The following is an 18,248-nucleotide window of genomic DNA, read 5'->3' as shown; positions in this document are numbered from 1 at the left end:
GCAGTGTTTATGTGGAGCTCAATAACAAGGGAGGGGGGGGGTTTGCGTGCACCCACACACACACACACAAGCACTTGGTTGACATAACTGCAGCGCGGACATAGGATGTGTAAATGAGACCATTCAGATCATTTATCAGGGTTACATTACTGCAAGATTCGGGGATTTTGGAAGCATTGGTGGTCGCGCATTCACTCGTCTCGGCCGATGTTGAGGGCCACTCTTGTGTGGCGGTGAATGGGGCTTGCACACAATGACGGAGGGGTGTTGCGTGTGCGTGATGGGGGTGGTGTTCTGGGTGGGGGGGGGGAGATAGGGGAGAGAGACAAGGCCTGCACGATTGTCCCCGTTTAATGATGCCGGGGCAATGAATGGGGTGCTCAGTTCCAGGCCCACGACTCTGACCCCCAAACAAACAGCCAAGGCTTCTCACAGGCATGGGAGCAGTGGCATACAAAAAGGGGGCGCTGAGGCGGACAGAATTGGTGATGGTTCAGTGGGCGAAGGGGGGGTGGGTGGGATGTGATGGCGGTGAGCGGTGGGTGGGGGGGTGTTTTCCGAGAGGGTGGCTTTCGGAAGGGAAAAGTGTCTGCGAGAGTGCTGGGTTGTTACTGGGCGGAGGGGGTGGGATGGGATTTGGAAATTGGGTGCAGGGGAAGACACAAGTGAAAACTATTGGAGAACATTACCGGCGTTTGTTATGCATTGGCACCACTCGCCACCATAACTTATTTGGATTGTGAAACTGAAAACTGTGCTGGATGCTCTTTAACAGCCTTGGCTGCAGTTCCTGTCCGCTTTTTTGCGTTCAACACAATGAGCGGACCACAGCTGATGTCATGTTGCTCGCGTTGTGTACGGCAGCACACGCGGGAGCAGAATGCGAATGCATTCGGTGGCCAAGTGACAATTTTGAGATAGCACATTGTACAGCATAATTTTTGGTTTGCATCAACGTTACATTTACGCACGTGCAAGACCCAAGTTGGAATGTAGGATGTGTCTAAGAGAAAATAATTATGCGCGGCACTTTGTCAAATGACTGCTGGCCGAATTTGGTCATGCGGGGTTTGGTGACCATACTTCACCATGTCATGTAGGAGGAGGGGACCCAGTACCGGTTTAGATATCGCCACTGATGTTAGTCATGGCCAGCAATCTAACTCGGGGACACTGGATTCAGAGCAAGGTGTGCTAGCTAACCTGTATGCCATCACTCGCATGTAATGTGGATAGTGACACCTAATCAGTTGCGATGGAACTTTTAACAGACAATTGTCGAACTATTTAAATGGGTCGGTAACTTAAGAGGCAGTCTAGCAAGTCGGCATCACATTTGTAGAACGGATTTGGAGCTAACCCCTCGTATAAGTGCGGGGTTTTCTCTGTCCTCTCGCAAAACACCGTCGGGGAGTGAATTGACCAGTGGGCCCAAGCAGGCTCCTGCTGAAAGTTAAATGTCATGAGTCTAAGGCGTTGTCGGGAAATAAAGTAAACTATCGTAGATTAACAATGACTTTGATAGTGGTTTATAAGCGCATGTGTAGCAACTGATGCTCGAGCAAGGAATTGGAAAGATAACTCGAATAAATAAGTCCCTTTAAAGAAAACGGTAACTCTATTCAAGTATAAGGGAGTGGTGGGGGGGGGGCTACAAGGGGTATGCAAATATCAGCCAAGTAAATTAGAAGGATAACCCCATTAGTCAGGGATGTTGGATGAGATATGCATTGCGATATGCTGTCTCCCATGAGCGCTGTTTGGCTATAATGGGACTTATCTGTAATTCATTACGGTGAGGTCATCAGTGTAGTCTGCTGTCTGATGTTCATAACCCGCACGTCCGATTAGCATGGTTGGCTACGTACGGTACGAAAGAAGTTCGGCATACACACACATCCTAATGGTTGAAACAGAGCAGCAACAACAAAGGCAGGCGATTAAGAGAGATGCGGGTTGGGTAGGTGGACAGAGAGGAGAGGAGTGCAGAGTGAGCAGCAGGGGTTGGCGTTGGAGCGAGAATGGTGGGGGGGGGGAGAGTTTGCGTGTCTCTCTCCCCGTGGTATTTGGTACTGCTGTACATATCTACGCGATGAGCCACTTCGTTGAGCTTTCTCATTCGCGGTGGCCAGGTCGCTTCTAAACAAAAGAGCTACACAGTTCAGTGGGCCTTATCTGGTGAAATAAAAAAAGTGCAATTGTTTTAATAGACGGATACTCTTAGTTATTTCGGTAAAGTCACGTAGGTAAAAAAAATGAAATTAAAATTAATAAAAAATAAAACAATATTAATTTTAATGTAATTTTTTTACCTACATGACTTTACCGAAAGAACTAAGAGTATGAATCCTTGCAGTCACGAAAGCTTCAAATCTGGAATTAATAGACGGAGTCAGGCGGGGAACACGAGTGCTTGGAGACAACTGCGGGAGGTTCTTAGATTTAGTTTTGAACCGATGAGGAGGTGGAGGAGGCCAGAGACTGTGGTGTCCGTCCGGCCAATGTTGGGATTCGCAGTTGCAAAACCATCGCGCCTCGCTTGCGGATGCTGGCGCCGCTGGAATTCGCACGCTGCTCAGAGCTCCGAGAAATGTGGGACACGGGCGAGGTTGATTTCACCCCGAGCTGCGGCGATGGCTCGAAGTGCATTGCGGTTGCGGCAGACAGTGGCAAGGTGAACCCTCCCCTCCCCCAACCCCCCTATTGGTCCATAATCAACGTTTTTGGGTTTAGATCGCGTTATTTATAAATGTGTCGTAACCCTCCACCACCCGACACGGCCAATCAGTAAAAAAGTGTCAAGAATATGAATCCCTGCAGTCATCGAAAAATTAGTAAAACCGTTTAATGGCATGTTTTTTTTAATTTAGATTAAACCTCACTATCCTCGAAACGACCGCAAACGTAATTATATATACAGGTGAACGCAACTCACGTTTTGATTCATGGCCTTTATTAAAAACAGAGCCAGGAACATTTGAAAAGGAACGTTGTCAAAAACGTTTTGAATTTGGCAAGTCTAAAAATAATACTTTTTTTACAGAACAATTGTCTAAGCACTGCTGTATCAGCCGCGGTGGTTGTTGATTAAACTCGTTGTAGGCCGTGGATGGGAATGGAACTCATTTAGACAATTCATAGGGCAGCGCGCTCATCACTTCACCACTTCTCCACCCTGTTTTTCACACGAATCAATATATTTACGACTGGAACCCGTATTTTAAGCTTTATTAAGCCGATACTAATGCGGTCACTTGGACGTTTCATTGCAATTTTGTGTATACCGCAATGGACTTGCGCGTAACATTTATTGTGTGAGATTCTTCTTAGGCAGTGGTGCACAAGCAGGCATAACAACAGCTCACATTCGCCAATAACACTGCCCTCAAAGAAGCATACACATTACAACAGGCGACATTTGGGGCAATGCCCCGCGTGTTCATAAAAAAATCAATATAATTTTAGGTTAGTGCTATTGACGAAAGTGTTGAGTTTTTGTTCATCGCACTTGTACGTACGGAACGCGTCTTCTTACTGCAGTTGCACCACCACGACACATCGAGCACTACGGAGAGGCAACATGAATAAATAAATGGCCAGCAGACACATGCCCCCCCCTCGCCCCCCGTCCGCAGGGAGCAAACATCACACAGCCCGACCAACACAGCGGCAAATGGCCGTATTAGGTGAGGTAGGCGATCAAAAGGACATTATTGCCTTTGCAGCCCAGCCGTGGGAAGCCGGGCCCCCCTGGCAAGAGGGATTATCCCGGGTGGAGGAGGAGGAGGATGAGGATGGAGGAGCGGGGGGGGGGCGGGCAGCCGCAGCTGTTTTCCCTGCGTCATCGCCTCCACTCGGCGAGGGAATCGGGGGTGGGAGTGGGGTAGAGAAGAGGACAGGATAATGGGTAAGGGCGGCTGGTGGTGTTGGGGGTGGTGCATAGAGAAGGGAAGGCTACTGGGGAGTGGGGCCCTGGGGGAGAGGAGGAGGAGGGGTCAGTGGTGAGTATTAAGTCAGGTGTATCGTTTCTCTAAGCCATTAAGCGCATTAGCGCCTCTTAAAGCCCTCGACAATTGCCGAAGGGAGCTTCTGAAACCGCCTTCCGATTTGCGGGCGCCCTTTATCGCGCTCTGAAACGTACGCGCGCCTCGCCATGCAAATGGCTTGCGCAGCCTCTGCCAAGCCCGATAAAGAAATGTTTCACAATACAAAATATTTGTGGATTATTTTTGTTATTATTTTTCTTGTTTTGAACAACGTAGCAATCCCTTAAAATGGGGGGGGGGGGGGGTGGCTTTCATTAATTATGCACACACATTGCTGTTTGGGATTACCGCGAGAACAATGTTACGCGTTATTGTCTGGTGGACTTCCTCGTGCGCCGAAACACCCACGCGCTCGCAGCGACTGCTCACAAACTCAGAGGGCGCCATCCGAGTTGCTGATCAGATCATTAAAGTGGCGTCACGATACGACTCGCACCGAGATAGCTTGCGAGAGCGTGGCGAGGCCTTCGTCTTAATAGTGGAGTGATCGTGGCTGATGATCATGTTGGTGTACGGTGCTTTTTCTGCAATATTTTGCTGCCTTTTCTTGGATTTTCTGTTTGCACATAGTCACATAGTCACTTTAAGATGTTTTCTTGTTCATGTTTTTGTTTTTTGTTGTTTGTTGCGGTTGCACCCGATTCAAGAGCCGAATGGCTCACAGGGCTATACCTAATAAATGAAATTTGAAACTTGAATGACTAGCACTGAAATAGTGTTCATTTACAGAGCAAAGCGTACACCGGAGTCTGATGCCATTTCCTGGAGAGTGTTGCTTGGGATGTCAATTGAATTCCTTCGTACGAGAAAATTCCCTCGATATTTCAACGATTCGTTGTTTTTGTATATTTCCAGGTCTCAATTAAAATCAAGAATGAATACGATCTTGATTTGAAGCTTTCGTGACTGCAGGAATCCATACTCTTTGGTTCTTTCGGTAAAGTCACGTAGGTAGAAAATAAATCACGACGTTTAGAGGACGACCGCTTGTGTTGCGATCGAAACGTCGTGATTTATTTTATTTTATACCCACGTGACTGTACCAAAAGAACCAAAGAGAATGACTACAACATCTTACAGGTGTCTGATCGCCCGTACGTTTCACGTGTTGAAACCATTTGATCAGCTCAAAGGTTCCATAGCTCATCATCAATACTATACGTCCCTAGTTCCTTCCATGGAGAATGATCAATTATTCGACTCTGTGCAGTACATCATGAATGATTGACGTTACTCTAGACTCTGAGACGGAAAAAAATCAAGCTATAGCGTGGATTACTTCCGAGTGGGAGGCTAACGGACGGAGCGACTGGCACAAACTCACGCGCGTCAAGTGATAACATTTGTTTGCCCACGACGATCCACTGGAGATGTAGAGCGACAGGCGAGCGGTGTGAGTGTTCCCAATGAGACGCACACAAGACGCGCCGTGAAACGCACCGGTAATTACTCCGGCGGCTAATTACTTTACAGCGACGTTCAATCAACGCCGGACAGCACAACCAGCGTGTAACGAACACGCCTCGGGGGCGATAATGAATTGTTGTCACAAACAATGTGGTCGTGATGGGAGTCGTAAAGAAAAAGAGCTAAATACGTCAATAAATTGTGGTTAGAATCAGGTGAGTGCCCATCGAGTAATACGTGTCTATTTCAAGGTAGACCTGGGTTATAAACAAACGGAGTGTGACAATTATCAGCGTTTTAAAATAGCGGAACTCAAACGTAAACATCAGAATGCGAATCGTATATATATTTCCCCCCCAAAATGGAATACATGCAAGAATATGCATAGACAGTATACACGGACAAAGCGTAGAGAGTCTGTGCTCATATAATACACTAAAATCCTTGTGAGCCAAGAGACTCAAGGTGCCATATGATTTTACACAGCTGCTTGCCGACACAATGTGTGGGTATAGCTTTGGAATCTCGCTAGCCCCTGCGCGCCTGGCGTGTACACTTGAACATTACGGTAAAGCGTGCACGGCGAAATGACCCATGGGCAACGTATTTGCAGAATTGCCCATGTCGCCGTTTTGAATTTGTCCAACTTTTTCAAAATATCACCGTTCGACACCCCCCAATTGTTGACCGTAGGCTCTGGAATTCGTAGGTGATGCAGACGCTGGCTATAATTGGCGTCTGTGCAGGGGACCGTCGGCGTTCAGAGCGGTTAAAATAGATGAGAGACTTAAACAGCAGAAGCGCCTTGCGGGGCATCAGGGTCGGAAGCTTGGGGCACTGGGTGGCCACGCATCCCCTCCCCCTAAATTACATAGCTGCGGGCTGCCATGGGGAGATTACTGAAGCCAAACACAAACACGCACACACCCACACACTCCAGTACACGCGCATACGCACTCTAGTACACACCCACACACACACTCCAGCTCACACTGGCACATGCACAATCGAGCATACACATACACGCACGCACACTCCAACAAACACACACACGCACATACACGATTTGGAGGGCACACACCCTGCACATACACTCTAGCACAAAGACAAAGATCCCCCGTATAGCCTTAACAGACTGTAGGGGCGAGTGCTGTTAGCGAGCACCTATGAAGGGTGGCCAGCACCACGCCCGACCGCCTTTGTCTCTCCAGTGGCGATGTTTACACACCGCACCAGGTACTCATTTGAGGCTGAGTCGACCTAGGGGAGGCCCAGGACCGGTTCAGATAAACGTCACTGGGTGTTGGCCGTGAGCGGGAATCGAACCCGGGTCTCGCGCTAACCGCTACACTACCGCTCCCCACTTAAGCACGTACACACACACAGCCTCGACCACACACCCCAGCGTACACACGATCACGCACGCGCATCTGTGTGTGTAAACAAAAGCAGAGGCTCACACGTACTTCTCAGATTGCTTACACGCGTGCACGTTAATGTGCCAGTGCAACCAGTGCTGTTGTTATGGTGGCGTTACGTTGCAAAATACACGAATTCATTTCCTCTCCACGGTGGGTATGCACGGAATTCCACGTGTAAGAATCGATGTTTGGCTTCGTATATGGCATACGAAAATTGGGTCACGTCACCCCTAAAGCCACACATTTGACTACTGTGCGGGAAAAAAAGATTATCGCGAAAATGCATGGAATCGCTGGGGCTTGGTGAATCATGGCAAAGTGAAACAGTCAACGCATTCGTCAATAACACTGTCCCATAAGGAAAACACATAACACGTTTCGGGAAATGGCCCTACTCCATAGCCCATGTATGTGCTATAGATGAGGCCCATTGACCAACGCCTCACCTATTGTTTGATGCAGGTCCCTTTTGGGGCATTTTAATCGACGAACGTGTTGAGTTTCTTTTTGTTAATTGTGCTTGTGCAGCACTGCCAAAGCAGCATCACCAAATTATTAGTTTTACATGCTAGAGCGGTGTCCTTTTGTTTCCTGAAATTTAGTTTATAGCTATATATTTAGATGTTTACATTCATAAATTGCTTATTATTACAAACCGCGTTTTATTCAATTGAAATGTGAAAGCACACCATATTGCCGACCTTTAAACGTGTTTTACTGAAATGGGTCCGTGCGGCTGTTTGTCCTCACCAAGTTAAACTTCATCAGCTGTCATTGTCAAGACTGCCAATTACACCATCATCACCATCATCACATGAGCACTTCCAATGAGCTGCATTCACTCATTTGCTATGGTGGCGAACAAAAAAACACAATGAGCATTCCAAGTAATTGCTTAACAATCTATAATCAGGATCCTCTTAAACAAAACTGTCATTATGAATCGTAGTATTGCTAATTTAAATGTACAATGTACACGTAGAAAAGCCATACACATAATTTGTTTCCCATCAAATATTCTTAGAACTAGAATAATCCGAAAGCTAGAATGTTCGAATTTGGGTCCCAGAAATGATTCCTCGAAGATTGTTCGGGTTTACCCACAGGGCAGAGTGAGCCTGGTCATCCCTGTAAATGAGCTGTTTAGCTCAGTGAGTCTTACAGCTGAAATAAAGCACGAGTCTAAAGTTCAAAATCGCTCCAAGTCTCATGCTAAAGGTTTGTAAAAAAAAGTTTCGTTTTATTTGTTTTTTCAAGTGATTGTTGACCTTTCCTATAGGCAAGTAAAGGCAGCTGTATTGATCACATGCCCATGCATACATGAAGTACATGGCAGTGAGATTCTTTGTTGCCGTGTCGCTCTCTCTCACCTTGTGCAAATTAACAACAACAACAATGTAAACAACGGCAACAACATTTTAAACTTTGCACTCCTATCGTGTTTTCGTACTGTTTGTTGGTGTAACGTTGTGACCCATCCCTACAGGGCATCTGTGAAAAAGAGCTGCATAGCTCATCAGATTCATCCAGTATAACTAAAAATATTCTGATTTTGGATGAAAAACCCCCTTTGTGAATTAGCCCTGGGAGACAACAGTGATATCAGGACTCTGCATACAGCGTGTCGATAACCACATTGGGTACATTTAGATCATGCATACGAATACATGGAGAAAGTAACCCAAGATGTGGTGACGCCATAACCTTTATAGCAACAACACACATGATAGACATTTTACACGTAATATACATCGCTATAGATTCCCAAAAAGACAACGGTTTGATTATCGGGAATTAACCGGAGGCTTCAGCACAACGGACGGTGCTAAAGACTGCACAGAGAAAGAGAGGCAAGGCAGGGGCACGTAAATACATATGCCCGTCTCTGAAATTATAACTCTAAACTATATATGGATATTATTTTACCAGGTAAGGCCCACTATACAGCTTTTTTTCAGAAGCTACCTGGCCACAAATGATAGCTCAACGAAGTGGCTTTTTAAGTGGAAAATTATAGCCGTCAAATACTCTAAACGCATGTTGATTAAAAAATGTGGAGGGAAAAAAATCGGAGGCCCCGGAGAAAAATCCACGTGGCCACGGGAAGAAGAGACGCGCACACTTCAAATATACAGCAGGTGTCAGGGTCGGGATCAGGATCGAACCCACGACCTCCTGTATACCAAGCGAGGTAGTTAACATCTAGCCACCGTGATGATAATGAGAGAGACACACGCAAACGTCAAATATACAGCAGGCGTCAGGGTCGGGATCGAACCCACGACCTCCTCCCGTGTCCTGGAACGTGATGTATGCCTCCTCGGCCGCCTCGGTTGCTATCTCTTGCTCAAACAAAAACAAGCGACGACCTGAAATGACGTCAGTGCCGATCTATAAAAGGTCGTGCGCGCTGCAAGGCGCGGGGGTTTGCGTGGCAGAGAAGAGGGAGAGAGATGAGAGGGAGAGAGGGAGGGAGCGGGAACGGTTTTTTAAATAAATAAAAACCTCACCCTACGAAGGGAGAGAGATTTGTTGCTTCTAGAAGCTGGGCCATTCATTGATTGAAAGCGAGCCACGGTGCCGTTGACACGGGACACAAAGCGACCCGGTCATTAGCATTCACTGCGTGTGAGCCGCCTTCCCCTGGCCGTGGCTCGCACCGCGCTAAAGATGGGGATTGCGTGTGTGCGTGTGAGCCTCCGGGGCGTGGGAGTGAGTGAGTGAGTGCGCATCTCCGTGTAGCGAGCAAAAAGGCAATGCGCGTTAATACAAAGACAAAGGTGCTCACCCCCCCCCTCTCCCCGTATAGCCTTTTACACACTGTTCGGGCAAGTGCTGTTAGCGAGCACGTCTGAAGCGCACGAGGGGGTGTATGGCCAACACCACGCCCGGCCCCCTTTGTCTCCCCAGTGCTGATGTTTACACACCGCAGTAGGTACTCGTTTAACGCTGAGTCGACCTAGGGGAGGTTCGTTTTTTTGGTCGTGAGTTCAGGAATCGAACTCGGGTTTCCCGGTTCGTAGCGCAGTGCGCTACCAACTGCGCCACCGCCTCCCGCATTTACACCCACACACAAGTGCGTATATTATTTGGGTCTTTCGGTAAAGTCACATAGATGGTTCAAAGAAAATAACAAAAAACTACGACGTTTCGATCGCAGCACGAGCGCTTGTGTTGTGATCGAGACGTCGTAGTTTTTTGTTATTTTCTTTGAACCGATCTACGTGACTTTACCGAAAGAGCCAACGAATATGAATTCCTGCAGTCACGAAAGCTTTAAGTCAACAAGTACGCATGTATGTATGTATGCGTATACAGTCACGATCCCACGTATACACACACAGCACCAGCTGAGCAATTACGGACATTTTTCGATTCAAAGCTTTCGTGACTGCAGGGATTCATCTTCAGACGCTGTCTTCTTCAGACGCTGTCTTACCGACAGACCTGTTCTTCACCTGAGGACGGCTGCTTGCGTTGTGGCCGAAACGTCGTGAGAATTGTATTTTATTATGTTTTATTTTTATTATTTTATTATTTCCCTTCTACGTGACTTTACCGAAAAAACCAAGAAGTTGCATTACAGACATGTGCAGTTGTTGGAGTGGTGGCGCAATGGTTAATCGCATCGCGCTATGAAGTCGGCGAACTAAGTGAGATTCCAGGTCTCGGCTGACATGAGTGGAGCGTTATATCCTGGCGCTCTCCCCCCACCTCCTATAACTCCGTCATCAACCACTGTGGTGAGGTAAGGGGCCATCCATTTAGTACGTACGCATGGAGAGGGGAGGGGCGTTAACCCAAATGCGTACGCTTGCGTATGGGGGGTCTACTGACAGTGTCCGCATAGGGAACGGGGGGGGTGAAGCCTCGATGATAATTTGTCTACATTGGCCTGCAACTGAGTTAGATAATCTGGCGGTGTGGGCTGTTTGCTTAAACACGTTAATATTATTCATCCTTGATCGTTTTGCGTGGATTAAATACCGGCCGTTCTATAAGATTCGGGGGGGGGGAGGGGTGGGGGTCAAGCGAACGTACGCAGGTGGGGGGGGGGGGTAAAAAGTCCGCGTGCGTACAGGGAAGGGGGGGGAGGGGTCAAGTTTTGACAGATTTTTTTGCGATCCTACTCAATGGATGGGCCCCATCGTAAGATAATCCCCACGATCTTCACGGCGTGGCGTGGGGGAAGCTGTCATCCAGTCGACTGACGATGTAGCTGTAAATGATGAATTATTAATTACATTGCAGCGATGTAATGGTTGTCTCCAACATTGAGATGTAATTAATGGATTGTGTTATACTGGAATTGAAGTTTCCAGGAGCATATAACTCAGCCTCACCTGTAAGATTGACCTGGGTCAGAACGATGACCAATAACCCCAAAGACAAAACAAAAACGTTATCTCATAGGAGAAATGCAAATATTCCATCCAAATCGTACATTTAGTACCGTGCCGTATGTGCAAACGTGGTGGTGCAGCCCATGCAACTGCCTGCTCATGCCACTATCGGGAGCTTTAGAGATCCTCCGTCGGAGGTATGTGTGTCTACTCTCCCACCTTTATGTTGTATATGTACACGTATTGGCCACTGAAGTATTGCTGAATGCATATTTGTTATCCACACCTATCATCAATCCACAACGGTGTAATATACTATATTTATATATGGCTCCACGTGTATATATTATTGATTAAATTCACCTATCACACAGGTCTGGGAGAAGATACAACCATTTATGTTGTACTGTAGTACGATAAACTACAATTCAAAGGTTAATTTCTCTCCAATTGAATGCTCCAATTACAATGCTTAATGAGTGATTGAGGATTATGCTTGGGTAGGTTTTTATTGCTACAGTACTAATAGTAGCATTACATATTGTTGTTTTTGTCCAGTACATTATTTTGATAATAAATATACCACGCAATTTTAAACGACGGTGGGCAATGATTTGCAATCGTGGTCAAATAATAAACACGTAGACTAATAATGAAGGTTTAGTAGGCCGCTTCAGAAAGTTTACCTACAGTCCGTGTGAATGGTTCTCCTGTTCCGAATGCGAGATCTGATCCGGCTCTCTCGTGTAAGGATAACGGGGGGGGGGGGGGGGGGTAAAACGAGTGGGACCAGCATTGCGATTGACGCCTCCACGAATCGCAACGGTGAATATAGCGGCCTCTAGCGGCTGCGGGAAACCACGCCAAAAAACCCTTCCTTCCCCGTGGGTCGCATGCAACACGTACGATTTGTGGGGGGGGGGGGGGAGCGCGCCTCCCTCTTCAGCGGCGATTCGCTTGCGTCTAGCGAAGCGTGGAGCCACCGAAGAGGATGTGGGGGGGGAGGGTAACCCCCCCCCATTTCCCACCCACCCCCTCGTTTTACCCTCAAACCCCCCCCCCCCCACTTCCCACCCACCACCCCCTCGTTTTACCCTCAAACCCCCCCCCCCCCACTTCCCACCCACCCACCCCCTCGTTTTACCCTCAAACCCCCTCCCCCACTTCCCACCCACCACCCCCTCGTTTTACCCTCAAACCCCCCCCCCCCACTTCCCACCCACCCACCCACCCCCTCGTTTTACCCTCAAACCCCCCCCCCCCCCACTTCCCACCCACCCACCCCCTCGTTTTACCCTCAAACCCCCTCCCCCACTTCCCACCCACCACCCCCTCGTTTTACCCTCAAATCCCCCCCCCCCCACTTCCCACCCACCCACCCACCCCCTCGTTTTACCCTCAACCCCCCCCCCCCCCCACTTCCCACCCACCCCCTCGTTTTACCCTCAACCCCCCCCCCCCCCACTTCCCACCCACCCCCTCGTTTTACCCTCAACCCCCCCCCCCCCCCCCACTTCCCACCCACCCACCCCCTCGTTTTACCCTCAACCCCCCCCCCCCCCACCCACCCACCCCCTCGTTTTACCCTCACCCCCCCTCCCCCCATCCACTTCCCACCCACCCCCTCGTTTTACCCTCAAACCCCCCCCCCCCCACTTCCCACCCACCCCCTCGTTTTACCCTCAAACGGCACCCGTCTTGCGGGCTTGGGATCAGCCCGTAGGTAAATCATTGGCGCGCCTACCCCCTCCTCCCCCCCCGCTATATAAAGGCGCAATCAGGGCTGAGCGAAGGAGTTGGGATGGGCTTTGTGCTCATGGAGCGGCCGCTTGAACGGAGAGGACGATGAGACATCACAGCGCGCGCCGCTCCTCCACTCGAAGCTTCGTCACACGCCGCTAAAAGCGAGCCGAGGCGGCTGTCAAAACAAAAACACTCAGAAAACACAACAACAACAACAGCAGCAGCAAAAAACAAAGAGAGAGTCTGTCCCACCGCCCTGCGCGCATTGCCTGCGGGGAGCGACACTAAACGGCTCCGTTATTCGCTGGAGGAGGAGGCGACAGCGACGCGCGGTCCAAGTTACTTAAGGCGCAAACTCGGCTGCCGGGGTGGGGAGGAGGAGGTGGTGGTGGTGGGATATTGGCGGCGCAGGCGTGCGTCTGTGCGCGGGTGATTGGGTGGGGAGGGTCCCACCACCACCATCATTACTACCACCACCATCACCACCACCGCCGCCGTCGCCGTCATTCATCATCATCTCCTGGTCGGCTGTGGATCATGCCTGTGGAGACGACTTTTATAAACCCATTTTTCTTCTACCCCGAGTTTGCGCACCAAGACGCGAGCCGCGGGGCCGTGGGAGGGTCGTGGCCGGAGGGCTCGCCCGAGATTTACGCCGAGTACTCGGAGCTGGCCGACACGACCGACCTGCTGAGCTTCGTCAACACGGCCTCCAGCAACATCAAACTTGCGCTCGACAAGCCGGCCAAGTCCAAGCGAAAAGTCAACCACAGGAAGTACCTGCAGAAGCAAATCAAGCGCTGCTCCCAACTCACTGCGGTGCCCGTGCCACCCCCACCTCATCATCATCATAATCATCATCCTCCTCCTCTGCTACCACCACCACCACCGGCCGTTCCTCCATCTCCTCTTCAAGCCAGCACCGAGCAGCAACGAAGCAGGGGACTCCTCTGCCTGGAAGACGACGATGACGATCACCTGGATCGGGTGTATGTGGCCAGCGAAGGGGCTGGACTGGCGTCGCTCGCGGAGGCGGCGAGGGACGGCAATGCCCTGCAGGGACACGCGGCTCAGTTCCGAAAAATCTCCGCCAAGTCCCCGAACGACAAGAGGCCCAGGCCGTCTCGCTCCGTGGCGCGGGGCAGGCAGCTGCCCCTGAGGGACCGCAATCTGCCCGCGTCGTTCTTCACCGAGCCGGCGGCGCTCGTGACCCACCTCGACCAACTTGAGCATCACCTCCACCACCATCAACAGCAGCAGCAGCAGCAGGCCGACGTACGGTCAGCGTGGGAGGCCGAGGACGGTGGCGTTTGGGACGCGGGCGAATTCGCACACAATCAACACCAACAGCACGATCATCAGCAGCAGCAGCATGCCGAGCAAGGCATGCACACACCAGATTTCTTCGCGGAACAGCAAAGCAAGCTGAACGCCGAAGTCGCCACAGCCGCCTCGATGCAGCCCATGAACTTGGGACCGCCTTGCCAGGAGCCGCACGGCTCGCTGCACGAGATGAGGACTTGGGAGCTCACGTTGGCCTCAATGCCCAGCGCGCACGGGATGTACAGAATGGACGGACACTCGGAGCTGGTCGAGAGCGCCCTGTGGACGGAGGCGCCACTGGCAGAGGCGACCCCGACCGCGGCCCTGCTGAGCTGGAGCAGGGCAGGCGCGTACCCGCCTTTCTGCTGCTCCCAATGTCACGAGTCTCCAGAGTTCTGCATCCATCAAGCGGTTTGAGACCCGCGCCGCGCGCCGTTCTGCCCACGTGAAGGGCAGCACGCCTTGGTGCGTCGTAGCACTGTCATATCGGCGTGGCAAAGCCGGTGGTGGTGATGGTGGTGATGTGTGTGTACAGGACAGCTTATAGCGATCAATCGGCGGCGTTCCAGCGGCAAGCACATTTTTGGGAGGGGAATGTTTAATTGAAAGTACATTTTTGCGCGTGTTCATTAGGGGGCCGTTATAACACGGCCCCGCATAGACACGCACAGATACATTATTGTACGTGAACTGTAACATAAGCACAACGTTGCGACCAATTATATGGTAACGAAATTGCAACACAAAGCGCACAGTGCAGAGTTATTCAAGAGCTCGTTTCGGTGCAATGAAATCCAACTTGCAGTGCATTGTAATGTCATCGGCGAACAATTTACATCAACATCTTCAACCACAGGTATGACCTGACGATACGTGAACTTCATGGAACTGCATTGCCAAAGGTTGTATGCATCTGCTCTGAAGGAGGGACGTTGACAAACGTCAGTTTCCCCGACACGAAGCCGATCTAGACTGACCGGTGAACATTGTAATACTGATCTAGCTGGGCTATGAAGCTCTGAAGTTTGGCACGACTTTTGAGTATTCTAAGTGTACACAGAATAATCCGAAAACAATGTGGGAATGTTGGTCTCCGCACTTGCAAGGGGTCGGGGGTAGAAATGTAACCACTTTAGTTTTGAGACCCGGCCTACGAAAGGTGTCTCGATTATTTCAAGAAATGCAGAGTTAAAATATCAATAAAAAATTAACGTTGATTCAATATTTGGACACTTTTTCGTGAGTAGAACGCTAAAAACGTAAAATAAAGGCAAATGTCGTAACTTGTTACGAGTAACTATCCCTCCGTTACCCAACAATACGTTTGCCACCATTGTCAAAGTGTTTTTCAACCGATGCGTTGTGTTTGCAATTCCGTTATCAATGTGCAATTACGTGTTTTTCTGATATTAATATCGTGGCAGCTATGGACTATGCCCAGTTAAACGATGTATCATCGGCATCTTATCTTACATCCAATACAGACTCACGCTGATGTTCAGAGTCCAGGCCGCAGGAAGACGTTTTGCTTTGACAGGGCAAACAAATCAGCCAATTGTCATCACTTTTTTTGTCTTAGCCACTGGCATAAGAAAACTAAAATTGATATTTAATGACAAAATGTTATATTCTTAGAGAGCGCACATTCATATATTTTCTGTGTATTGTGAAGACTGTCGTGGAATATAATCTCTCCCACCTGGATCTATGACTGTCACAGAAAGATCCAATCGTTACAGTTGTGGAGGGAGTTCCCATAACATCATCGCTACGCTTGTTTACCCGGGCAAGGCTCACAGAGTCCCCGTGTGACTCACTTTCAGGAGAGTCCTGCCAAGTTTCGATGTAAAGCTTTCGTGACTGCAGGGATTCATCTTCTTGGTTCTTTCGGTAAAGTCACGTAGAATGGAAATAATAACAAAATAAAAATAACACATAATAAAATAATTTTCACGACGTTTCGGCCACAACGCAAGTAGCCGTCCTCAGATGGAGAACAGGTCTGTCGAGGAGACAGCGTCTGACTCTCGATGAGACAGAGTTAGACTCTGTCTCCTCGACAGACCTGTTCTCCACCTGAGGACGGATACTTGCGTTGTGGCCGAAACGTCGTGAGAATTATTTTATATGTTTTATTTTTATTATTTTATTATTTTCATTCTACGTGACTTTACCGAAAGAACCAAGAAGATGAAGTCTTGCCAAGCTTTCGCAGTAGCAGGCTATGATTGCTTGTGTCTATTCCAATTGAGTAATTTGCGGGTTATTATTCGCTTGTAATCCTGATGACATCGAAAGTTAAATGATTTGGGTATGATACTGATCAATTAAAATTTACATTCTCACAAACTTAAAAACACACTGTGAATAGAAATATAGGCTGGTAACTGATACAGGTGTATTATACGAACAGTGTAGCTGAATCAACTTAATATAACCGTGTATGATAATGCGCATACTAATACAGGAACTCAGCATAAGTATGCACTGTTCATTGCACGTGTTTTCTCTTGCCCACTCATAGCGTTGCACTCTCCAATGGTTGCGCCAACAGTACATCGAAAGCTATGGCAGAAGTTTCGTGTTGAAAGTATGGGCACATGATAATTGTTTTTTACCCTTTTATCTGGCAACAAAACTGACACCTTTTTTTACAAGGAGTCATGTTTGCATTGACCACAATACCTGCGGTCGGAATGCAAAAAAAACACAACTCTGATAATGTATGCACTGTCCTTGAAATTGATTGGTCCACACCCGAGACAGCTTTCCTTAGAGCCTAGTCTCACATGGTGTTGGACCAGATGACGCCAAAAGGCGCACAACTCAAAGACAATGCACCACCAGAGTATAAGAGCTCGGGGTAAGCATTTACACAATTGGAACCTCCTTTGCCAGTAGCAAAATATGATAGTTGTTTTTTAGGTGTCAGTTTTGTTGCCAGATGAAAGGGTAAAAAACCAATTAGCATTTTTTGCTACCGGCAAAGGAGGTTCCAATGGAGTTTGTGCACACTCCATATTGTGGAGCTGACAAACGGACTCCAGCCGTGCTGTTACGACACTCAAACCAACCCCTACGGGGCTGTGCTGAGAAGACTTATGATGGCCATGATTAATCCTTGCGTGTTTTCATCACGTGAAATGAAGAATCACAAACGCCGATCTTTGTTCTGTAAGTCTACCGTGTGTAGATATTATGCGTGACGGCTCACTACAGTGTTGATAATCAACGAGAGGGAGCACCACCAATATCACAAGATTCTTTTCCGGGGCCCCGGACACGTGGCCTAGACGTACGAGGCAATCGCTGCACGTGAGGGAGTAATGATTGAGCTTATGTGTGTTTGTCTACTTAATCGACATAGTCAAAATTGACTGCATCATAAAAGAGAGAGAGAGAGAGAGCGGGGAGCTCCTAGTCACGAGTCAATAACAGAGGCCGCCAATTACATCGTGTTGTAACTATACACCTCTGTGTAAAACAAAATTAATAACCGGCCGTTAGTACACGCAGAGCATCACGTTTCACCTGATGCTTGCATTGTCTTGGGAGAGGGTTTATACGTGTGACTTTCGGTGTTATATTACAAGCCAAGTAGATAAATGCATGGACTTAAAACAATGCCTTGTGTTTCTCAATCAAACTTTGTTCATCGTTAACCTTTACATTCTTTTAGCGCGGACTATTTTGTTACATTTTTACAAGGTAAATTTTCTTGCACTTTGTATGTTTTTTTTTAAAGTTTGCAGCGGTGCTGTTTTAAATTAATTTGAGGATACGCCATTCGTAACACTGCAAAGCTTTTGTTTTCCTGTATGCTTGACCGTCTAGCACAATTATACGCTTTGTTGTGAATGCGTTCTCTCGTTTTGCAATACACGTCTTCATACAAGAGACAAGTAAATACATAAGAGCACACTACAATGTACACAGTATGTACGCGAGGAGTAATATCTTGAAAA

The 18,248-nt window shown here is 48.5% G+C and overlaps 1 protein-coding gene across 1 annotated transcript; it reads left to right on the top strand.

The window, feature by feature from the left end:
• Window positions 1–13,407: 13,407 nt before the first annotated feature.
• LOC144722841 (uncharacterized) lies at window positions 13,408–15,566 on the top strand. The gene has a single exon (XM_078601288.1). It carries the CDS (start codon window positions 13,498–13,500, stop codon window positions 14,698–14,700), a length of 1,203 nt encoding a protein of 400 aa, XP_078457414.1. The 5' UTR covers window positions 13,408–13,497; the 3' UTR covers window positions 14,701–15,566.
• Window positions 15,567–18,248: the final 2,682 nt, after the last annotated feature.

Source organism: Lampetra planeri, chromosome 15 (assembly GCF_965212315.1).
Source record: "Lampetra planeri chromosome 15, kcLamPlan1.2.h2, whole genome shotgun sequence".
Taxonomy (NCBI): domain Eukaryota; kingdom Metazoa; phylum Chordata; class Hyperoartia; order Petromyzontiformes; family Petromyzontidae; genus Lampetra; species Lampetra planeri.
Note: the sequence above shows the minus strand (reverse complement) of the source record. Positions and strands in the feature narration are given on the sequence as shown.

Excerpts from the sequence above, each read along its gene's own strand:
- LOC144722841 (XM_078601288.1), top strand. The coding sequence starts at position 13,498 with ATGCCTGTGGAGACGACTTTTATAAACCCATTTTTCTTCTACCCCGAG.